This window comes from Brachyistius frenatus, unplaced genomic scaffold (genome assembly GCF_029030835.1).
Source record: "Brachyistius frenatus isolate BFR_SWC_R1_liver_20210118 unplaced genomic scaffold, ASM2903083v1 Contig_43, whole genome shotgun sequence".
NCBI classification, from domain to species: Eukaryota; Metazoa; Chordata; class Actinopteri; family Embiotocidae; genus Brachyistius; species Brachyistius frenatus.
The window spans coordinates 123,634-149,093 of NW_027210642.1; the positions used below are offsets into that span (position 1 = coordinate 123,634).

The window sequence follows — 25,460 nt, forward strand, 5'->3', positions numbered from 1 at the left end:
AGCTGCCCTCATTAAGCCCAAACTTATTTTTAGACAAGGGCACACACGGAGAGAGGGAGATTTTCTCACTCGGGGAGTGAGCAAACTTTCTAGGCTTTTGTAAAATGGCATTCCTCATTCCTTTCTGTAGAGGCGATGCGAAAGACGCTCATTTAGAGGATAAGATCCCTCCTCGCATATATTCCAATACCTGTGTTCATCAAACTCCACCCCAGGGCGCCAATAAAGAATTTAATCTATTTTGCTTTCTAAGGTTCAGGCAAGAAAAAAAACGAAAAAAAACACTGCATGTGTGTGTGTGTGTGTGTGTGTGTGCGTGTGTGCCTCTGCCTGTAAGTGATAGCAAGGCGCAGTTCCTGCGTACAACGCAGAACCAGATGTTTAGTGCACATGTGGACACTTCATCTTTGATTAGTTTGCATGGAAAGCAGAGAGCGATATGTGGGTGTAGGTGGGACGGGGACACACACACACACACGCACGCACGCACACACGCACACACGCACACACACACACACACACACTTCAAAATAAGTGCACAGACGCACGCGCGCACACACACACACCTCCAACAAGTGTGTGTGGCACTGGCTAGCATCAATATCCGCAGTGTCTCCCCCCGCTGGAGTTGAGTGAGCAGGCCAGGTGTTAGCTTGTTGATTCTGAGCCGAGGGAAACACAGTCCAGGTGATAGGCATGACCGCCTGATCTACGACCCGCTCCACTGACATAAATCACACACGCAAGCTTCAGGGCCAAGCTGAACTTTAGGGTAGCGACTCCGTGAACGGCTGACTAAAAATTAAAGAAGGGCACAACACTAAAGTAAACCCTGTTTTTAAGTCAGATAAATTGTAATATACAGTCAATCTCATAGCAGCTGAAACTGATGCAAAATGAACGATATATTTTGTGTCACCTTTACAAAACATTTACTTTCAATAATTTGAAACAACACGTGAATCGGCCTAAACTGCACCCGGTGCGGGTAATTCCCCCTTTAAATCGCACCTCCTTCCTTTACAGCGGCACATTTAATCCTCCGGCAGATGGATTTCTAGATCAACATATTATTCGACTACCACGATTTGAGGTCAGCTCCTAATTAATCAGGGTATTTTTTTTTTTTTGAGCCAGTCAAGACCCCACCGTAGCCCACATCATCCACCGCAACCCCTTGCCTTCAATTTCATCATTTCATTTTGTTTACTGGTGAATCAAAGGCTCGAGCACACTGGAAAAGCATTTTCTGTGGAACCATTTACACAATTTACCCAGAGAGAAGTGAAGGCATGCAAGTGTGAGGCATATCCTGTTTTCTTTAAGAGTTTTTCTTTTATCAACTGCCTGATAATAGACGACTCACCGAATCTATTGTAGAGATGTGAAGCCTTCTGATTTTGGGCAACGTAGAAGAAAATTAAGCAGTTTATTGAAGCAGGCGCGCGCATCAACCTGCTATACGACTAAGTGTGGTTCCGCGAGACACATGCGTGTCTGTGGATTATTTAGCGGGTGCTTTACTTGCCTGCATATACAGAGAACGCTTCCCTCCTTCAAAACCTCCCCGCTGTGAGCCTAACAGCACCTACATCGAGTCTTTACGAAAGCAGGGTGGCTTACAAAGAAGATGAGAGATCCTGACAAATCACCCCCCCACACACACACACACACACCCCGTCCTTTCTAAACCCACTTCTGATTCCCCGCACAGTGACACAGCATTTCAGGACCATGTCTTCTGGGAAGTAAGGCTGATTTGAGGGACTCTCCGCTGACGCGTTCTTCTCTTTCTTGTGGCTTCTACATTTGATGTTTTAAAAACAAGTCTGAGGGCAGAAGTTCAACACTTGTCACTTCATTAATAGAATCATGTACGAGGATTCTATTGATGAACCGAGGTGCTTTGTGAGTCGGAAAGCGCTTTCGGAAATATTTAGTCACTCTTGCCGTCAGACACGATGGTCATATTACACGGAATTAGCAGCGGTTATTACGCCAAATCTGACAGGCACAGATGCGATTTCGGTTGAAAGGACTGCTAAGTACAATAAAACTAGTCAATGCAGTGGACCGCGGAGACACCTGTGAACACAGCACCGCTCTCCTGATGCACTTCAAACAGCAGGGTCTGACTTTGAATTCGATTCACTGGTAACACCGGGGTAAACACCTCAAATGACGATGAACTTTTTGTGGCTACTAACTTGTTGTTTTTCAAATGGTTTATGGGTAAATGTGAGAGGCAACACGTTTACACACAACTGTTTACATACACACATAAAGAGTCAGCATGCACACAAGATGCAGACTGGTTCAGTATTGAGCGCGTGAAGTTGCGTGAATGGCCGTGTGTAGAAGATCCAGCTAAAGTGTCTCCAGATGCTCAGGGTGATTTGTTCTTCATCAGCCATGCAGACTGGTGTCAAGAGAACATGGCAGGGAGAGGGGCATGTCTGATTTCCTTAGGGAAAGAGGTAGGAAAGGTGCGTGGACGGAGGTAGAAAAGAAGGAAGCATAAAAGGAGAAAGGTCTGTGCAAACTGCAAAAAAAAAAAAAAGAAGCCTGACAAGACAAAAAGAAACGTGACCACATCAAGAGGAGAGAAAGAAAACAGAATGTTCAGAAATGTGAGAATAAGAAACAGCAAGATGCTGAAGAGGAGGAGGGGGCAGCGGTGTACCTCTGCAGCACAGTCCCATAGTCGGGGGTTTGAAGGCCTTTCTCACCTCTCCATCAGCAATGTGCCTCTGCCTTTCATTCCAAACTTTGGCTCAAAGGATTAGCGAGGCACACGCGCACACAGGCACCAACAAACACACCGCTCAGAGCGATCCATGCAGGTATAGGCATGCATTAATATTAACAGCAAAAGTTCTAAAAATGTGAGCACCACACTCAGTCAAATGAGTGTGCAGTTACTTGCGTTGTATGCACGCAAACATACGCGCACAAGCGCACAGACACACCGATGCCTGAGTCATCTTTCCTGGGTGGTCCTCCTGCGCAGATAAGGCAAGCATGTTTCCCTAGGGTGAAGTAAAAGCAACAGAGGGCAGGGGGAAAAAAAAAAGCAAAGAAGAAAGAAGGGAGGGAATGGTGGGAGGAGGAAAAAAAAAGGCCAGGGGCCTCTTTAAACTTGGTGTTTTGTTAGGAGCTGAGCTGCTCTTCATGTGCGGCGGGACCTTCTATTTGCAGCGTGCTGTCAGAAGTTTCTCCCAAAGTCTGGATTAAAGAGATCCTCTAATGACACTGAGGCTGGACGACTTCAGACAGCAGCAAAAACCTCACACTGCACCGCCTCCAGCCAAGGACACACACACACACACACACACACACACACACACACACACACACACACACACACACACACACACACACACACACACACACACACACACACACACACACACACACACACACACACACACACAAAAACAAGAGCAAAGGGTAAGAACAGTTACATACACAAGGGGCACAAAGCACACAGACATACATAAGCGCAAAGACATAGTATGTGGACTGCGCCCACACACACACACACACACACACACACACACACACACACACACACACACACACACACACACACACACACACACACACACACACACACACACACACACCGGCTTCAGTAGAACAAGGTGGTGTGTGTACGTATGGCTACTGATCTAATAGTAAATAATAAAGGAGGTGCTAACCTCAAGGAGAGATGGATGGCCAGAGAGATGAGCACAGACTCTCTTTTATCTGCACTTTTATCAAAGGATTGTGGGAAAGGTAAAGAAGTGAGTGTAAGAGAGAAGCTGTAGGAGGAGGAGCAGAGAGGTCTCCCTCCTGAGGTGTTAGAAAAGAGAAACTTTTGCTTTTGCTTTGCTGTCTGTCTGTCGGGCTGTGTGTAAGGAATAAAAAGATGTGGTTTAGCAAGTCAACCAGGACAGCCCCCCTGAAAGATAACACTGATATTGGTGTGAATTGACTTGCTTTCAGTTCTTTGATGCTTCCTAGCACTTTTCCCCGAGTTGATTTAGAACTGAAGTGGGAAGTTACTGCGACGGCAGCAGCGGTGGAACTCTCCTGAACAGCAAATCGAACAGTTATCTCGCCTTTTGCAGCACGCACACATGTCGGCACAGTTATGGAGGCGTCTTTCCTGGTACTGATGAAAATAGGAAGACAATTGCCGCGCTAATGAAGACATGTTGCAACCGAGCTATGCCCACAGGGGGAACACAGCTCTCTCTCTTTCCGTCTCTGTCTCTTTCAGCTGCTGCGAGCTACGGTAGAAAGAGAATAGGAAACAACTCGGAAATATGCGCCATATGCCGTGCGTGTGCGTCTGTATCTCTGTGTGTTTGTGTGTGTTATTCTGTTCATCAAATAGTACATCATTTAATGGATGTTAAGTTTCGCAAAAAGTTGCAAATGCGACTGAATCCTAAAAACTCTTAACAATGTTTTCTAAAATAGATTACTGTTTAAATCTAGGACTGAATGTTCAAGTGCTTACCAAAACAAATATACAATTATATTATATATTATAATATGCCATAAAACACGAGCAGGCAACAGCATGTGTCTATATACATTTACCTTAGATTATTTACCGCAAAAGCGACAGTCGGGCGTGCGTCCTGTTGACAACTGACATTGTTACAAAGACAATAAATAATATTGTGGATATTAGCAAAGTAATTTCATAATTGTGTGAATGTTAAAAAGTCAATCGTAGTGCTGAATAGGTGGATAATTCCAACTCTTTATGCTCATTCTTTTGGTTTTCCCGACTATATGTTTGACTTTCTCTGCTCTTACTAAGCCCCAGTAGAGGAACATAATATGTAGGCCATGATAAGACAATAGTATGCCAGGGTTGTGTTTCAGAAAAAAAGAAAAAGTTTTTATTTTTTTTATTTTTTTTTTTTAGCATTTATGACCCCTAATGATCACCCAGCTGCGATTATATATGGGATTTTTCAAACAGGGACACATACACCAGACATGAGGTTCCTTTGTAACTGGCATTAGACTTGTGGTTTGGTGAGTAACTTCCGTTTGTTTGTTGTCTTGCGAATGGAGTAGGGTCTCTATGAGCTATTCTACTTCCCACATTCTCTTGTAGCATCCTGGAATGTTATCGTTCTCCTACTTCCACCTCCTCTGATATGTGGATCAAACACTGCTGGGAATCTGCCTATGGCCGGAAAAGTCATTAATCAGCCAATACAATGCACGCGCGTCGAATTAAACGCATGCACGCACACACATATATATATATAGGTAGATAAAGGCTGATGTGTGCTTCCACAGATACATAAAGAGGGTGAACAAGAGGGAGTGAACGACCCTTGCCGTCACACAAACATTCGTATACAGAGCCAAGATTAGAAATTGGCAGCTAACACTGCTGCAACCAAAGGACAAACAATAACGCTTTGCAAAGACTCTGGCTTTATGAATAACATACGAGTAAAGATGTCATTAGTGACGCTTGAGTACACAGGATGGCACAACTAATTGGTTGGTTGTTCAATCTGTTCACAACGTTTTCTCCATTTGGGTGGAGAGGCCAACATGTTGAGATGGAGGGTCGGCTGACAAGGGCTGATCCAAACCGAAAGACCTTGGATACAGGTTTAACCCACATTCCCTGTGCCAGTCTTAAAGTCTGGTGTCTAGCCACCTTTTGAACCTAGTTTAGTCTGCAGACTCTTTGACAATTTTCACTGCCACTCACTTTGGTGGTTTGGTGAGCGTGAGCTTGGAACATCTTTCCAAAAATGTAATAATAAAGTGTTTATTGTTATAAACACTTTATTATAATACTTAAAGTATTTAAGTTGAGACGCGACTGCAGTGTTGATTATCAGTGAGTTTGGCAGAATTATAAAACCCATTTATACAGCACAATGTCATTCGACTGAGCATTAATATTGGGGAAATAAATCCACTACACTTTCAAGTACAAATTAAAATTGTTAACGTAGTACTCATGCCCACCCACATCAAAAGAAGAAAGTGGAAGAAACACAGATGGCTAGAAAACTTCAGTAAACAAATGTGCAGTTCAAGGTTGACACAAAGATCTTGGATGTGTTGAAGGACGCGGACAGACACACAAACAGAGCAGACAAATGCACACTTGCATGCACACAACGATTGAAGCAGCTCTTTGCCTCTGCAACAGAGTATCCAGCACACCTGTTCTTGATCCACTGCTGCCATTCCTTCCCACAGGCAAAGTCATCCTTTCAACCCCCTCAGAAACTAATGCATATATAACGCCAGAACTACAGACAAACTGCAGCTGCTACAACTAGCCCCCTTGAATGTGAGCATGTTTGTGTGGCTGTGTGTGTATGTATGTGTGTGTGTGTGTGTGTGTGTGTGCGTGCGTGCGTGCACAGGATTCCTTGTTATTATTATGCATGCACAAAAGCCCAGCACCTAGATCACTTGGACTACATTAACTGTACATTTTCCCAAGAAAAACACTGTGTAGCGCACGAGGAACAGTGCGGTTCATCTATTCACTATCATCCTCAAACATGGTGAGACAATGGTCACTGTTGCATTATGTAATGTGTCTGCTGTCACTTCACCCAGAGGACACTACAACAGGACCCTCTCTTTGACTTGCACAAGAAGCTACTGCTGGATGAGCCTGGATCAAAGGTGTGTATCCCTGTCTGTCTGTCTGTGTGTGTGTGTGTGTGTGTGTGTGCGTGCGTGTGCGTGCGCATGCACACGCGAAAACACTGAGTGGGTGTATGTTAGAGAATGCAGCACTATTGCAAGATGTACTGTCGAGACAAGGGCACTAACTCAAAGCTATGTTGGTGTGAGAGTTTGAGGGAGAGAAAGATAAAGATAAAGACTTAGTGAGGGAAAAAAAAAAAAAAATGGGAGCGAGCGAGAGTGTATGTAGGCCCATGAACACTAAGTTATAGGTGTGTGTGTGTGTGTGTGTGTGTGTGCGCATGGCAACATTCGACAGGCAGAGAGACAGGAAGCACTGCTGTGGGGAGCAGGAACAGCGGTGCTGATCAAAGCCCAGGCGGGTGACACTATGGGCGGAGTGCCATTGTTTATTCACCAGCCACCTCTCCCTTTTGGCAGGGCGAGGTGAGCATGTGTGCTTGTGTATGTGTGTGTAGACACAGGCAGAGAGTTTGAGACAGAAAGAGTTCGAAGATACAGAGTTGGAAAGATAGGGTGTGAGAGAGGGAAGAGACAAGGCCTGTGTGTGTGTGTGTGTGTGTGTGTGTGTGTGTGTGTGTGTGTGTGTGTGTGTGTGTGTGTGTGTGTGTGTGTGTGTCTTTCTCTTGGCAGGCTAATGTGGGCTTCAGTTCTGTCAGATTTGGCAGCTACACATTTCAGGCAAGTGCACATGCACACTCATATATACAGTCTCGCACACACACACACACATGCACACATGCTGTCTGTGAACATGGCCACACAAACACACCTCATGTACTCAAGTAATCCCAATAACCTCACAATTAAACTTCACATTTACCTCAAATCCCTGTGTAGCGTCAAAGAAAAATAAAAAAAAATAAAAAATCCTTACACGAATGGAGACACTTTACCAAGAAACCACATGTAGGGAAACAGATGACATCAGGAAGTGAATAATCCTCTAACCCGAGAGCTGGCTTTGTCCCAACGTGCTACAGTGGCCCTTATCGTTCCCCTTACCTGATATGAATAGACTGGACAGATGAAAGCAAATACAAAGCTTTCATCTCGCTTTCACCTTCTAAAGTCCTTTGACACCGGCCTGGTTCCAATGCATTAAAACTGCCCACTCCTGCCTTGCCCACTGTTGTGAGATAACGGTGTAACCTAAATTTAACTGAATCAGGAATAGTGGGTCACTACGTACTCTGACTACGCCCCACGTCGGAGACCACTTGTCGAAAACAGGGACTAAGGTGAAGGGCAATTCAAGAAATCTCAGCTTCTTTTTACTCACCATCCGATGTATGACACTTCAACTACCTGTCCCTGACGGATAGACGTCTTTACGGTCAGACAGTTAGCATATTGGTGTGTCTTAAATCCATACAGTATGAACCATAAAGCTAAAACAACGAGCTAAAAGTAGCTAAATGCTGAAGGGTTTACGTCACATAAAATAATCCCCCCAAAAAAGAGTAATTACTTTTTATGTTAATATAAAGAAATAGAACAATTTGCTGCCACACTGGTGAGTCTGCTCACGAACTTGGGAGGGATACAGCCTGTGCACTTCGACCGTTCATCAGCAACTATTTGCGACACACACTTTAATATTTAGCCTATTTGCTATTCCAACAAAGTGAGTCCAGGAATGCAAAGCCACGGCCCCTGTCTGCAACTACATGCCAAGCAGCCACACGCTCTAGCACTCGTGCTTATTATATGTACGTACTCACACATAACATGCTCCCACGCGCAGCACACAAATATACTCCTCCACCCAAGCGCCACATACAGACAAAAAAAAAAAGATAATGAGCATACTTAACGGTACTATCGTTGTTCTAAAAAAAGGGGTTTACGAGATACAAAGGTCTCTGCAGTTAACACCCACATTTAAGAAGTCCAAGTACAGTAGAGCTGCAGAGGGAGCTAAGAAATGGCAGAATGGGGCTGGCGAGGAGAAAAAAAAAAAAAAAAAAAAAAGGGACATCTGATCCGGTGCAGCATGCATTCAGAACAACTGTTTTGGGATTATCCCAATTCAAATGCGCGGCTAACTTTGATGTTATTTTCTTCCCCTCCCATTGTCTGAAGCCCCTCGCTCTCTTCATAATCCGAGCTCTTTGAAGTGAGCAGCATGGAAACAATGTCAGCAGGCGACACACTCCCTCCGATGGCCCACTGACAGCTCTCCGCCATTTCTTTCCTTTTCTCCTTACCCCTTTTTCATCTCTATCCTCACACTTCCTCCATTCTTTCGTCACCTCTCCCTTTCTTCCCCTCTGTTGTTTTGCCATCTCACCCTTTTCCTCCCCCTTCTTCTAAAAGAAAAACTTTACACCCAATCCTCGCTCTCTGTCTCGTTGTTTGCTCCTCGACCAATCTTACCTCCCTCACCTCAATCGATTCGGCCCCCCCCCCCGCTCTCCCCCCGCATCATGTCTGGCCTTTAATAAGCACTTCAACCATTAATTGGAGTCTCATTAACGGGTGGTTAATACAAAAGAAGTGGGGGCGGGGGGAGAATCATAATAATAATGAGGATGCAGATAATGGGAACAGAAAGCTGTTGTCTGCTCCCAACACAGATGCCTAGGCCTGTGTCTTGCGTCTACAACAGGGAAAACAGCATGTGTGTTGTGTCACGGGACGCTTAGATTACAAGACAGAGCTACGACACGAGCTACAAGTGTAGCCGGCTACAGAGTTTACTCGTCTCCCTAAAAGTCAAACTCAAGTCCCGATGAGTGGCGAAGATTGAAATAAAATGTCATTTTGTAAATGAGCGTATGTCCTGTAACGGAATCATTGACAAATCTTCTGGCAGTTTTTGTGTGCGAATAAGGTAACTAGTGTCACAAATGTTATACAGAGCTCTCCGTGAGACAGGAGGTGTGTGACTTGGTGGAACTAAAAAAATGACACCCTAAAGCTTTATTCTTCATAATGTGAACATACCTTTACGGGGAATGTGTCATTTTAATGAATGAATGTCAGGGACATTTCCGAAAAGGTCCGTATATCTCAAGATAAAGTTATATGAGCCCACGTTGGGTCAGAGCGTGAGCAGTGAATGGACTTTACTGTCAAGCACGTATGGATAAAAACAGAAAACAGACATTTGGGTGTGGGACAACACTGGGACGTGCCATTTCATAGCAAACCGGCTGCTTCTGGAGAAAACTCAGGTCTGAGCGGGGTGGGGTGGGAGGCCTCGCTGCCAGGGCCTGGAAGGAGAAGAGATCTGAGGGGACGCTCACAGACCTGCCTCCTTACTATATGAGGCAGCTGCAGCCATAAACAGACAAGGTTGTGTTTGGAAACATGTCCCAATCCCAGACACAACAACTCTTTATTTAGTGAGCCACACCCAATCAACTGCTCCTCTGACTGTGTTCCAGTCCGGTTGCCAGGGAAGAGGCAGAGTAAAAGATCCTGTGATTCTCAAAAGGAAATCTGCACAGAGGATGAAGATCCGTGGAAAAAAAACTAACAAAAACGAACAAAGTATTGCTTCATCTACACATTTTGAAAAACGTCTTACTTTATGCTGGACACCCTACTGTTGTTTCCCTAAATCACCTGAAATGATTACAGACTTTTTCTTTTCTAAATCTGTTCAACTTTTGTTTAACACACGACGTTTAATGTGGCCATATCTAGAATAAAAAGATAAATGCCCCCCCCCCAAAAAAAACGTGGCGTTACATTTACGTATAAGAGAGAGTAATGATAAAGAGAGGCTCTGACTTAAGAAGTGGGGTGCAGCAGACAGATTTATAAGGTTCAGCCAGACAGAGCACACAAGCCACTTAAAGACACTATGGAGTTTGCAACTAGCCATAAAAATGACAGAGCGCATGCATACAAACTGTGACTGCGCTTTAACAAAAGAAAAGCGACCCGTGTCTACTCTATAAAAGTTAAATCCAGACAAGGCTTTTATAGAGGACGAAGTTTACTGACATACCCCCCCATTCTCTGAGTCTGAAGGATTGCTTCTGTATGTGAACACTACGGCGATACTGCTGCTATAGGACAGGAAGTACATAAGACTGCGGGGACCTTAAGAAAATAGGACAAAAGAGAGATGGATGAAATGGCAGGCACCTTGGAGACGGACCAAAGCCGGTGGTATCGTTTTTTTTTTTTTTTTTTAGTATCCTCCATTATACAGTAGTCCATCGTGTATCTACATTTAAAGATGTAAAAACGGTCATCTCGTGTACACCTGGGTTTTGTTGGAGAAATGATGCAACTTCACCAAACTTTATACATTCTTACGTGATTTGATTTTTAATTTTTTTTTTAAAGTCTGTGTTTCATGGGTGTGCAGATTTACACTCAAAATTGTTAAACACATGCTACATGATGAACAAAAATGTTTTGTAGGAACAACTAAGAAGCAGAGTTGCTCATCTGCTCAACCGTGTGTCCTTTTCTAATGACTAATAACTAGAAAGTAGCGTAAAATGGGGGTTAACGAGTTATTGTCAACCGCAGAGCTGCGTTACAGATTCTGATGTATCTGATGGACTCACTGAATAGGTGAGCTTTGTTACGAGTAATGTTATATTTCCTAAAAGTGTATTTTTTCCTTGTGTTACTTAGTGGAGTGTTTAAAAAAAAAAAATCTACACTACACTATAACATACGGCATCAAACCCTGATAATGCAGAAGTATGGCTCTGGACCTGACACCTAATGATTGGCAAAATGATCAGGATTTATTAGATTACAGGCCACTTATTTGCATTACAAGTGATGTGTAGGGAATTGGCTTTTTTTTTTTTTTCTTTTTCTTTTCATATAATCATATACGTTCTTAGTTTTAATTCATCTGATGCCATTATTGAGTGTGGCTACGTGTGTGATTTTGAGAGTGCCTGACGCTGACCTTGTTGGCCTGATCGGCATGCTGGGTAATCGTCCTCCTCTGCTGGTCCCAACAATCGCTGGTCTCCTTCAGCTGCTTCTCCGTGGCCTGCTGCAGACGAACAGCCTCCTCCTTTGAGTTGCATACGGACACCTGTAGCTCCGAAACTAGCTATTGAAGAGAAAAGGAGAGATTGGGAAATGTATGACTTTGACTGATCCTTATGTCTGGTTAAAATGATTGGAATCTCTGAAATTCAACATCAGCATATTACCGTAAGAAATATATTATGCAAAGTTTAGCAATTTGGTCTAATCAGAGCATATCAATAAAAGGTTGTGAGCACCCTTCATCAATATTTGGTTTAAGAAATTTTGGCAACAATGACAGCCTCTAAACATTTCCTGTGGCCGTCTAGAACCTTATTGCACCTGTTTGCTGGTAGTTTCTGTCACTTTTCAATTGCTATGCATTCAAGGTCTTTTGCCGGAGTCCATTTGGCAATGGCAGATTTCAGCTCGCTCCAGAGGTTTTCAATAGGAATTAGGTCAGGGCTCATTGCCAGACACTTTAAAACAGTCCATCTTTTCCTGTTTAACCATCCTTTTGTGCTACTGGATGTGTGTTTTGGGTTGTTGCCTTGCTGAAAGATCCATGACCTTCATCTCAAACCTAGTCTCCTGACCCCGGGTAACACATTTCACATTAAAATGCCTAAGTAATCGTCTGATTTCAGCATTCCTTTGGTACATCCACTGCCTCCAGGACCACAGGCAGTAGAGCAGTCCCACAGCATGTTTTACTGTAGGTAGGCTGTTCTTTTCCTTATGGGCTTCATTTCATGGCCTCGAGACAAACTGATGCACTACTTTGGTTTAGTCTGTCCATAGAACGTTTCCCAGATAGACTGTGACTAATCTCTGAAAGTTTCCTGCCTTTTTGTGCAATAGTCAATCGTGTTGTCCTCCTTGTCCTTTGTTCATTCAGCTCTACTTGGTTTAATGTGCGACGTATGTTACAGGCTGAAACCTCCACTTCAGATTGTTCCTTGTCAGCCTGAAGCTCTTTTGATGTCTTGCGTGGTGTTTTTTTTGTTTTTTTTTGTTGCCACAATCCGCACCAACATTCGCAGACTCCTCTGACTGAGTTCCTTCTTAGCGGCACGTCCTGGAAGTGTTTTAACAGTTTTACGACTGTCAAACTTCCGTTGAAACAGGGATTTTAAGATCTTTGGCGATTGCCTTGTATCCATTAGATTTGTTGAACTCTCTTGTTTCTCTATCCATTTTCAAAAAGAAACAAACAACCCCTTTATTAAGCAGTAAAACCATCATTCATTAGTTAACTCAAAACCATCATTCATTAGTTAACTCAGGTCATGTGAGCGCTGAACGTTATGCGAAGAGTCTTACTTGTTTTTCATTTTGGTAGAGGAACTATCCTTAACTCCTCAAAAGGGTGCTAAAAATGGTGTCTAGTGTATATGTTATGTCTGTATTTTTTTTAATTTCACTGTTAAAGCCTTTTTGTTGTTGTTTTTCCAGTAACTTTAGACATTTTACAAAATATTTTGTCTCTACAAACTATCCTTTATGGTTCCTTTGCATTTATTTGTAAAAATACTCTCAATTCGGTACTTAAAATAATTCTGTCCAGGAATCTAACAAGTCAGTGAGTAAATAAGAAGTTAAGTTGTCAAACTGACAAATGGCCTACCTGCTGTTAGGAACTTTTTTTTTTTATCCAGTGCATAGTTTACTTGCATGTTATATGTACTTTCTATGCTAATGTTCAAAACAAGTGACACGGGAAAGTTTTCAAAGAGAGAAAACCTGTTGCCAGAAGCAAAATGCAAAGTAAGTTCACTAAACGAAATGTTGTTCTGATTTGTTTCGTTTCACTGGTCTCACAAAAAGACTTGTATCAGATGGAAAATGCATTTCACATTTGTCATGGAGTTGAATGGTGGCAACAATCACCTTGAAACACCGCTTTTCCCAGAGTCTCATGTCTTTTTTTTTTTTAGACAAAACAGAAAACAGAAGAGAGAGGGAAACAGAAGAGGGAGTTAAAAAACAGACAGCAAGGGAAAAACAACTTCCTTTTTGAAGAGCAGAGTGACTTTGTGTTGGTGAACTTGCGGTGCACACCAAGATGAAAAGGAAGTGCCTCGGCTTTGAAAACCTCCAGTCAAAATTAACATTCTATTTAAGCCACTGTCAGAGAAAGGCTGAGGAAAGATGAGAGAGAGTAAAAGAGAGAAGGAAGGGAGAGGGGGTTGGGGGTGGGCGGGGTGGAGGTGGTGGGGCTGGGTGGGTGGGGAGGGGGTGGGGCAGTGCTGCTGCTAGCTTTGGGGTAGACAGATAATTGTTTACCGTGTTCAAACTCTGGAGGACTAGCCCTGCTGGAATCAGAGTTAAAGCGGCGCGGGTGGACCACAGATAGAAAGATTGGGGTGGGGGTGGGGATTAGGCTTATTTTGTCAGTGGGACAGCCACATGAAAGCAACAAATGGGACATTATTATGGGAACATCATTTCTGGCTATAATAATTATTTTGCAATATGGATCCCCTGCAACTGCCGGTCCTCAGCCCCCCGGGCAGTGGCGGTACTCTAAACTAGTGAACTCAGCTGTCTGTCTTGTTATTCCTGTATATATACACAACACAGCACCTTTTTCTCCGTCTGACAGCCAGCCAGGCCTTTTTAAGTCTATAATTGGTCTGGTGAGACTTGTCTATTTTCCCAGCCCTGCTAGCATCTCTGTTTGGGGCTAAAGGCAGGCTCGCCTCGCCGTGAACCTGAGGTAACATAAAAGGAGAGAAATGAGGAAGTCTGGTGTTTATTCACCTGTTTGTAAACAGAGACGTGAACAACTAAGGCCAGGAATCGCTGCCCACAATCGGGGAAGCGATGGCCTGCAATGCTACATGAAAAAGAATACAATTGCAAGTGTTAAAACTTGATGGCTGATGTTGAATGAATGCAGCCTGATTCCTGTAGTTCTGGTTTAAGTGATTAAAAAAAAAAATAAATGAGGTTAAAAAATGTAAACGAGAAAAAAAGTCTTCAGATATAAACAGATATTATTTTTTATTAGCTAGCACCTTATGTATGACCCCCCCAAAGAGCTCCAAAATTGGAGATGAAATTAATTGTCAATGGATCAATTTGTTTTAACAGTTTCTTCGTTACAATTTTTTCTCTATTTACAGGCATATTATATATATGATTCATCATCCATTAATCCGTCCTTCCATCCAACCTGCTTCTCCTTTTAGACGGTTTGAGGGTGGGCGGAGCCTAATCCATCTGATATTTGGTGAGAGGCAAGGTATACGATTTATACAGCGCTGATAAATAGAGATAAGCAAACATTCACACCCACGATTTACAGTTGGGAGAAATATTAGGATTCATTCAGAGTTGGGACTCAGATCACCTGTGTTGGAAGATGAATGGCTCTTCAGCTGCTGAATGCTTCACTTTGTTGTTGTTTACTCCGCCTGTCTACCATTTTGTGCTGGCCAGGGAGTGTAAAATGGGTTTTTAGAGCGTTTTTTCCCCCAAAGCAGTTGCCTGCTAACGCACTGATGTTTGTAGAGAGAATGAACCAAAGTCGTTTTTAACAATGATCCAGCCTGATAATGACCAAACGTGTAGACAGTCAACAGTGATGGAGAATTTATGTTTTCAAATATTGTTTTCAGACACAAAAGGAATACATATTGTAATAGACCCTATTTGGTTAATACATGCCTAAAAGGTCACATGTGAACACCGAGAAACTCAACCAGCATTGTGATTAAATAATTCAGGCGTATTTGCACGTGAACTTCAACCTCTCATGTGCTGTGCCTCTCGTGGAAAATTCCCTCCACCTCGTACCCACTCCTCCCACGGAGGACGGTCAGGGATAAAGTAATGATCTCCCACCAGTCCCACAACTACCGCCCGCTGTAACCCGATCATTAAGTGGTGAAAGAGAGAGCAGCCCTGTTCAGTTCACAGGTCACCCAGGAGGACCACTCAGAGCTCCATGCTTAACACACAAGATTGGATTGGAGAGACACTAATTAGGAGACTCTCTCTCTCTCTCTCTCTCTCTCTCTCGCCCTCTCTGTGTGTGTGTGTGTGTGTGTGTGAGTGAATGAGAGAGGCAGACAAAAAGAGACAAAAGCAAGGAGGTAATGTGCACGGGAGAGGGATGTGTGTGTGCATGCAAGTAAGCATATATCCTTTTGTGATGCGTCTGCAGTCCCCTCAGGATAATGTATGGCATGGTATGTTTTTAATTGGGCTATTAGCCATGCAGCTGAACTCAAGAGCGATGCCCCCTGTCAGACACTGAGGGGTTAACAACTGGGGGTTAGCCTTTGAGGTTCAAAGGACTCTTGTTTACATTTGACTGAGTTGCCCCAAGGGGTAGGCAACAAAAACCTCTTGGTTCCACCTTTACCTTTTAAAACAAAGCCGCCCAAGCCCATGACAAATAGTCTGCATTAATCACGCATATTAATATGTTTGCACAAAACCCACACCTTCAGCATAACCCTATGTGTAACAACACACTTCAACAAAGGTGTTGAATTCTGAGACTTTTCTTTAATATCAGAGAGTGTTGTTTGTTTAAACCTATGCCAGCTTCGAGTCCCCAAAACAGGGGATTAATTACTTGTTGCTTGTCTGTGGTGGCACACTGCACCGCCAAAGCGGGCAAACATGGCTAAACTTTCGCACAGCATCCGACTTCTTTTGAAGTCGAGCATTGTGTAACCTAATAAGCTACCGTTTTCTCACAACATCTGCTTGTCAACCCCGCTTTCAACTCTGAGCCTTTGCCAGCCAACCCAAAATGGGGGGATTTAAAGAGGAGAAGAAAGAAAGAAAAACAACTAAACCCCCTCTTTTAATCTCCTCTTTGGGTAACGAGGTGCAATTATGGCCAAATGATTGTAATATTTTAGCCTGCTACATAATCAAGAAGAAAACTCTTTTCTTCTGCAATGTAAACACTACTTAGGGTGTTTTGGATCTTTAAACTGAAGAGGTAAAAGCAGCTTAAACTTTTTGCTGAATGGCAAAGTGTCAAAGAAAGTTATATTCCTGTTTGGACAGAAGAGTTACCTCTGTTTCCAAAGGGCTGTGGAGACAAGAAGTAGTGATAAATGTACGGGCCTCGACTGGAAGTGTAGCCAGACGATGCCGTGACAGAAAGAAGAGAAGCCGGTATAGGCAGAGGGTGGTTAGAGGTCGGCCAGTGAGAACGCAGGAGAGGAGAGTGAAGAGACAGAGGACAAATGTAAATGAGATGAAGACTTTGACACATCTTTTCAGGTCAATTTATATTCCTGCTTTAAGATGTTACAAATGCTCGGTAGTCCGCTCAGGTTCTGTAGCTGCAAGAGCTACAGGTCTACAGCTGTATCACACACAGAGCCGTGCTGGTAGTAAGCACAACATTGGGTAGAGCTGAAGGAATGCTCAGTAATCTAGCAGCCACATTTTAATTTAATGATAGTAAAAGCTCTTTCCAGTGCAAACTTTCCCATTACTGCTCTCTATCACTTGGTGGATGAAAAATATATGCAATTAATGAATGACATACATATAACATATGTATTATACAAATCCTGTTGATGCAGTGGTGCTACAACATTCAAAGAACTCCATTTTATTCTAAGCTATAAATCATTTCCATTGGAGAAGACACTGATATTGGAACAGATGAAATCATAAATGTCTTCAAACTATTGCAGTAAAAAGAAGTGGCCAAATTTAAAATAAGGTTAAGGATATTAAAGCAGCATCAACTGATTTTTGGCCACTTGGGGGCAGCTGAACAAACTGTAAACATAATATGGATAAATCCACTTAATGTTTGCAGACAGTTGCCTATCAACACACTCACATACCAACTATGGCATCAATTTGGAGTTATGTTTGACCACCTGAGGAATGTACATCTAATACTTACTCTTCTCCAAAAGCTTTCAAATTACATGTAGGTATTTGATTAGTGTAGCTTTGATGGCAAATATTAAGTACAATCTCAGGGTAGAGACTTTTTTTTTTTTTTTTTGTAAGTCTGAAACCTATTAAATTTCACAAAATTTGCAAAGTAAAGTCAGACAGTAGAGCTTTAGATAATATGTAAATATGTATGTAATATGAGCTTCTGTGTTGCATGTGTGGATTTATTTATCTGAAATACGTACAAACTTTGTGTACACACCTTGTGCACATGCGTTTGTGTGTATCTGCTGAGGGGTAAAGGGCATGGTGGCTTGCTGCATGTTCAGAAGTGTGTGTGTGTGTGTGTGTGTGTGTGTGTGTGTGTGTGTGTGTGTGTGTGTGTGTGTGTGTGTGTGTGTGTGTGTGTGTGTGTGTGTGTTGGCATATGTACTTCCTCACTTCTCCCGTCAGTACATTTGAGTAGAAAGAGAGAAATATAAAATGAAAGAAGGGGGGAAAGGGGCAAAAGAGAAAACTGATTACCTGGGCAGACTTGGCAAGCTTCTGACTGTACTCCTTCACAATCTGCTTCAACCTGCTGTTGGTCTGCAACGAGAAGAAAGAGGGGAGTGTGAGAAAGAGATATGCAGATGGGCGGAAAGAGAGACACAACGAGAGAGAGAGAGAGAGAGAGAGAGAGAGAGAGAGAGAGAGAGAGAGAGAGAGAGAGAGAGAGAGAGAGACAGTGAAATTCAATCTTCTGTTAGGAAGTGAGACACGTCACCCTCCCAAGCTACCCATGCTCACACACACACAAACACACTTGTGTTGACCTCCGCCTCCCGGTAGTGTGTCCCTGTGGCGCGGGGCCTGTGGCCCCTCGGCACCACGCCAGTCCCAACGCTCATGTGTGCCAGTAGGTAGTGATGGGCATGGCGCACAGTGGGCACTACTCCCCTTTGATCCTCTGCCAACAATTCATCACTTAACAAGGGGGAGGGAGGGGGGGGGTGAGAGGTAGGGGGGCACGGGGAGGGGGGGGGGCTGAATTAAAATGTTGCTGCCAATTAGCTATAGGTTGAAAATAAAGAGAGCTGATCGAAAGAAGCTGGGAGACTCAACAGGGTGGAGACGGAATAGGAGTGAATGGCGATTGTTAGAAGTTTATTGAACACTGCTCATCTCTTTGTTTTCCGTTGCTTCTCTATGGGAAGCTAGCCAGCTGGAAGCAAAGATTGTGAGCGTCCAATACGAGACCTGCCTCCTTTCAGCTAGCTCGTGATGCCAGAGTTTCAATGAGAGGATGAACAGTGGAGTGAGATAATTAGGTGTGAAGTGCTGGAATTTGGGGATGTCAACGGCTGCCTGTATTAATGGTGACGAGGTCTATACAAGTACTGGGGAAAGACTAAGGCTCAAATTAATGGGGGATACAGGTCATGATTTGAAAGCAGGGCGAGTCTTTTCAAGGGATTTGGGTGGAATTTAAGTTGTATACTTAAAGTCGAAAGTGTATCAGTATATTCATATGACTCAGATTCTTATGCTTTCATTTTAAAAACACACAAAGTCAATATCAACATTTGATTCATAAATCTGCTAAATCTTGCATGTTACAGCCGTCTAACTGACAGACGCTTGAATTTACTGCATACAGCACAATTGTGCACCAAGTACTCTTTTCATACTTGTTGATAGCCTCAAGGAAACAGAAATAAAACTCTCTGTATAACACATCTATTATTTTTAATTCTTGAAAACTTACTGATAAAGTAATGTAGTTAAAGGAGTGACATGCAAACATGGAGTAAACCTGATTTCACACTCAGACACACACACACACACACACACACACACACACACACACACACACACACACACACACACACACACACACACACACACACACACACACACACACACACACACACACACACACACAGAGTCCCGACAGCCGCTGACAGACAGACAACTCATGAACAAACATTGCTCCATTAAACGCACGCCTCACGGCCATCAACACCTGAGCTACGTTTGGACCCATCCAAACACTTCCTGACAAACACCAACGTCCGCTCTGAACGGACACACCTGTCAACTTGGAAACACAGAGCCATCACCAAGGATACGGGCCTGTCTTCCTGCGCCAGGACTCTTTGAATGGCAGCTCGCTCGTCCCTAGGGGCCCTGCAGCAGCTGATGAGAGCGGAGAAAACAAAGAAGGGTCTAGAAAAGGCGAGAGAAAGAACTGTCTGTGGGAGCGAGGCACAAATGCACTACTTTGATTTCATGTCATTATCTTTGTAGTCCATATTTCAAAAAGAAGAGCAACATTTGATACAGAAATGTGACTAGTAGTGAAAATGTTTCTGTCAAAGTCAAATATATTATCAGAACTGCAACTGGCTGAGTTCATGAGGTGTGTACTGTACTGTATATGACTGAGTTCACATGTGAATGTATTCATGGGAACATATGGTTGTATTGACATGCAAGCAGGCTCAGATGTTTCATAAAAACATAAAGAGGTTGCTACTAGCCAATTCTTTTTACCTACACTCACTCAAGGGAATTCATCAGGAAGCATTATACAACATCATACATTATACAGCTCAACCATCTAAACACACATGAAAAATGTCTGGAAGTAGATGATGACGTGGATAGTACAGTACATGCAAGGAAAAAACAGTCCAACTGGACTGTGACAAATACAAAGGGAAAAACAGAGCTAAATTAAAAGCCCAGCCATATGCGTATGTCTGTGTGAGTGTGTAAGAACTTTCAAAGAGACTACCTGTGCCCTGCCAAAGGCATTTTTGTGCTGAAGGCACTTTGAGGCTGTATCAGGCTCTTCAATCGCCTCTTAATCCTAGCGGTGTGGAGAGCAGCTGCTTTGAAGTGTGTGTTTGTGCATGCGTATGGATACCCGTGTGTGTGTGTGTGTGTGTGTGTGTGTGTGTGTGTGTGTGTGTGTGTGTGTGTGTGTGTGTGTGTGTGTGTGTGTGTGTGTGTGTGTGTGTGTGTGTTGAAGAGAGTGGAAGTAGATCTGAAGGCAAGGCATGCACCGCTTACCAGAACTTAATTAATAATCTGCAGTGGGAACCAGGCCAAACACACACACACACACACACACACACACACACACACACACACACTAAAAAAAGGACTGATGGGAGTGGCAGAAAGCATGGTGACAACTTTCTCTGTCACACACTTAAAGCTATGCACACAAGTCACACTTACTCAAACACAGATAATAGACAATCAGAATGCATGAAGGCCAAATACACATCCAAAGTTTGATTTATAGCTGTTTGGAAATAAGATTTGCTCAAGGTGGGCAGACGCCTTGTTCAGACTGGACTGTTGTATTGCTGCTAAAGGAGGAAGAACCGATGTAAAGATTTGTGTATGCGTGTCAAAGCGAGTGTGTCTCTTTCCAGGGGTAGAAATAAAAATACGCATTTTCAGAATCTGTTCAGTCCTGAACAGGATATTGCTTCCATATGGCATTTTTCTCCAATATGTTTCCAATCATCTCACATTGCTAAAGAGCAATTATGGTTTTCAGCATCGTCCTAAAGCTGAACTCCGATAAAAGATATAACACTACACTCAAGACTTGCTGACGCAATGATGACATCACTATACACATGGAAAGACCACAATATGATTGCCAGTTGACAGGTGATGAGGTTCAGGACATGGACATTTTTTAAGGCAATGATAAGTTACAAAAAAATACTCTTTTAATGGTAGTTTTGTACACAACATGCAGTATGTTGCACACCAGGGTGCTGATTTATAGGGTTGACTTTTTTTTAAAACAATAAAACCCTACTTTCAAATAGAAGCTCTTTTCCATTGCTCCACAAAGCCTTCAGTTTAAGTGGCAGCAGTATTTGTAAGCATTCAAAATGATTCTCTGTTCACCACGCATGTCTCTCGTAACAATTTGAGTTCAATCTGCCAGCGAGGGAGAGCTGGGAGATGTTATTTGCTCATTTGTCTGTAATCATTGCTGTCTTCCTGTGCTCGACTGCGTATCTGCGTGTGTGTGTGAGAGAGAGAGTTGGCGCTGTAATGACAAGAGGCTTTATTTCCATTTCACAGTTTGCCATCACTGTCTGTCAGTAGTGATTCTCTTCATTCCTGCTGCTCACTGTCAGTTCTGCATCGCACGCAGTACAGAAATAATGCATCACGGGTGCGCGCAAGCAGGCGAACACAGATAAACATACATCAAATACGTAGACCCACACACAGCACTCCACATGCTCGGTGATTATACACTCAAGCAGCCAGTTCTTGATATCAGAAAACCAATTACCACCATTAGCATCAGTGGGAATGGGCTTAACATCTAACCCACGCCCATAAGGTCAAGATAAAAAGTTTGTTTGAGGCTTTGAATGCTTAATGAATGGAGCTGCTGAATCAGAGATGACTTTAACGTAAGCATGTGTCTGTGTCATGCTCTCTGTGCCCAGATTAGTGAGAAACGTTTCATAGGCACCGATCATAACCTAAAATAACTGTGAAGCTATTACAGCAACAATTTGCTAAAGAAGATGTTGTATTTTGTTTCAATTAACCAATGAACTTTGACTTAGCCATGATAAAACTGTGTCTTTTTAGTTTTCTGTCGAGGCAGCCCTAACTTCCTGTATGTCTGTCTTTCTGTCTGTCTATCTATCTATGTCTCCGTCCCTACTTTGATCAGTAATGTTCTTGATGTTCAGATGCAAGATGATTTTGAGTTGAATTAAGAACTTAACCCAAAAAACAGAGGCCAATATCATAGTGTCCCACTTAAAACTCCACTTCAAACCAAAGTGTAATCTATAGCGTGCAACAAGATGGGAGCTGCCTGACGCCATGTTTTAATGCGATTGAGAAAGTGTGTCGCTTCCCTCCCTCCTCTTGGATGACTTCAAAAAGTGAGCAAGGGAACTGTGTGATGTTTTTTTGGGACGGCAGAGCCTTTACTTTGACTCTTTCATCTGCTGGGTGACTCACTCACTCACTCACTCTCTCTCTCTCTGCCTGCCTCCGGGCCCGATGGTGCACTGAGGAAACGAGGAGCTCACATAGGTCTGGGCATGCGTACATTCACACAAATACACAACATGGGTTCACACACACAAACACAATCTCTAGTGCGAAGTGGCTCTGATGTAAACATATACCAACAGCAGACAAATCCAAAAATGAGATACGTATATCCAATAAACTGAATGCCCGACACCAAAAATCCTAAACTTTACCTGTTCCGTAAAATCAGATTCCCCGCTCTGCTCCCCATCTCTTTGTCTCACAGCTAGTCTGTCAGTGTGAGGTGAATGCGGGCCCTCTTTGATCATCCCCCCAGCCAGTGTTTTTCTCCTCCTCATCTAATCCATGACCGGCTGAATAATATGATTTGGTGTATCTCCAAATGGCAGAGGACCAAACTAATAAGTCAGCAGTGACAAGAGGCAAGAGAGCAAGAACAAGATATAGCTATGACAACAACAATGACAACAACCTCGTACCACCATCTTCTGGCTGAGAGAGAGAACGGTAAGCTCGCCGAGGCTGAAAGTAAATGTCTCAGGGGGCTGGGATCAAAGCTAGTGTGAATGGATTGATATGGATGCCAAATGTTTTTATACAAATGTGAATGAATGTATTAAAAAAAAACAAAAAAACACTGCATCAACAGCTCCCTGGTTTAACTTTATGCATTCTGACCTTAACCTTAAGATGCCTGTGTAGTTTTCAGAGTAACGAGGTGTCAGTAAACCGGGTGGGAGCAGTTTTAGATTAATATGTGCAGGACACACATTCATATTGAGGATGATAACAAATGTGATGCAAATGTATTCCTATAAAACCTCGCCTGCAGAATAGTTTGGTGGCTAACTTGTTAGAAGTTGTGCCCCATGCTTGCAAGAATTAAAGTTCTTTAACAATAATTGCAATACTGTGTGTGTGCCGAGTTGAGGGCCGGGTGACTAAATGGAAAAAGGGGAAAAGAATATAATAGTCTGGTGAGTTAAGAAAAGTACGAGAGGCCCAACGATTTTATTGGCTGATATTGGCCAATCACAGATCTATTGCTATAGACATAGATATAGTCTAATATGAAAACGATGCTAGGGGTAATTTAGAAATCGTTAATTTGTCTGAAGTTCACCTTTTCAATGCGCTGATGTCATTTTGGACCATTAAGTTTATCATTAGACTGTCAAATATCCTGCATCCAGTACATATCACAATAACAATTAATCATTTTCTAGTATCGGTATCGACCTCCAAAATCCAGCAGCCAAAATCTCCTGTAATGCAGCCTTTAAAATCAGGAAAAGATAACACTTCTTCTATCTGACAATTTTAGGAAAGCCAAACTCTAAGATGATATCTGTTGACATAGGATGTTGATGTACTGTGTTGCCCAGCCCTAGCTGAGGTTATTCTCAACATGTATGTGGAAAACTGTTAATAATTTCCAGGACACACCACGGCTTTAGTGACGTCCTCATTGTTTGATAACATTTTCTTTGAGTCAATGAAAATTGACAAGCACATACACAGAAAAGAGGCAGGGAGGATGTTACCCCTATTACTATTAAGATCACAGATCCATAATGTAGAGGAGAAAAAGAAGCATAAAGTGCCGAGGCTGGCAGTTGTATTGAAGCCGCTGTGAGCATGTTTTGCACTCAAGCCATCTTGGGTGGTCTGATCACAAGCGTACAGCTCTAAATATGGATGGGAATGCAACACATTGAAGGCACATTAAGATCCAATCAGTCAAACCACACTTCAGGATGGTCAGGGGTGCATGTGTCCACACATGGAAAACTGTGAAAGCAGACGCATCTGGCCACATTTAAGGACTGCGTAGTCAGCGTAGTGCAGGGCACAACAAACAAAAGTTATATACAGATGATTTTCTTGGGCCAAACAACTTAAATGAGGTTTGAAAGTCTGTACTCAAGCCGAGGTACCAGCTGTGTTACTGAAAAAAACAAACATTTTTTTGGTTCTTTTTACAAGACTGTTAAAGATTGTTACAAATGACATCAAGCGGGGAACCAAATTTGTAACAAACAATCCCTATAGACACATTAGGACACTATATATGAACTGCAATCAGTGTCAGCTGAATTCATATGTAAAAGAATGCTCTAGATACAAGATATTGACACTGTATTGTGTCGTCTGAAAGCCCTGTACATTTGCAGTGCCATACCATAACAAGGAGACACATAAAAGAAAGCTCCAGTTCCAGCTAGGAGTCATAATCTCATATGCTGTTTGAGACAATCTAACTTTAGTTTTTTGGATGCACACAAACTAAAGTTTTTGCATGCACACATACACACAACCTCCTTTAAGCAACTACCCGAGGAACTAGTAACACTAATTGTGAGGCAGAGGCCTTCATACCTCAGCTTTCCAATACTCAACTTGTGTGTGTGTCTGCGTCGGAGGAAGAGTTAGCTCTGCCGTGCCTTTCATGTCAAGGAAGTCACATGGAGCATGGCCAGGGGGACACTGGTACTCTGACACAGGGAGCAGGGATTGGCTACTGCATGCCAAAAAGATGCTCTCTCATTGGCTGACGTTTTCCTCCAGGTGATTTTGTCACACTGGGTTAGTTCTTGATGAAATGCCATGTTCCTTTGATCTGAAGTGGAAGTAGGCATGAACACACACACACACACACACACACACACACACACACACACACACACACACACACACACACACACACACACACACACACACACACACACACACACACGGAAGTCCTACCAATACACACACATTCCTTTTCTACTACTTGCCCGAGGAATCATCAGAAAGTGTGAGCTTCACCATTACTGTCCTCTGTCACTGTCACTGTGTGCATTTTGTGAATATGCAGTTTTTCTGAACATGCATGG

General features: G+C 43.0%; 1 protein-coding gene across 1 annotated transcript in view; it reads right to left on the minus strand.

Annotated features, from left to right (window-relative positions):
• Nucleotides 1–25,460, minus strand: part of cep112 (centrosomal protein 112) — a 107,728-nt gene that overhangs the window by 19,012 nt on the left and 63,256 nt on the right. The window contains exons 22-23 of the mRNA XM_069702747.1: nucleotides 18,067–18,129; nucleotides 11,588–11,737 (exon numbers count right to left, since the gene is read on the minus strand). Coding sequence (XP_069558848.1) covers nucleotides 11,588–11,737; nucleotides 18,067–18,129 — 213 coding nt within the window. The remainder of the gene's footprint in view (nucleotides 1–11,587; nucleotides 11,738–18,066; nucleotides 18,130–25,460) is intronic.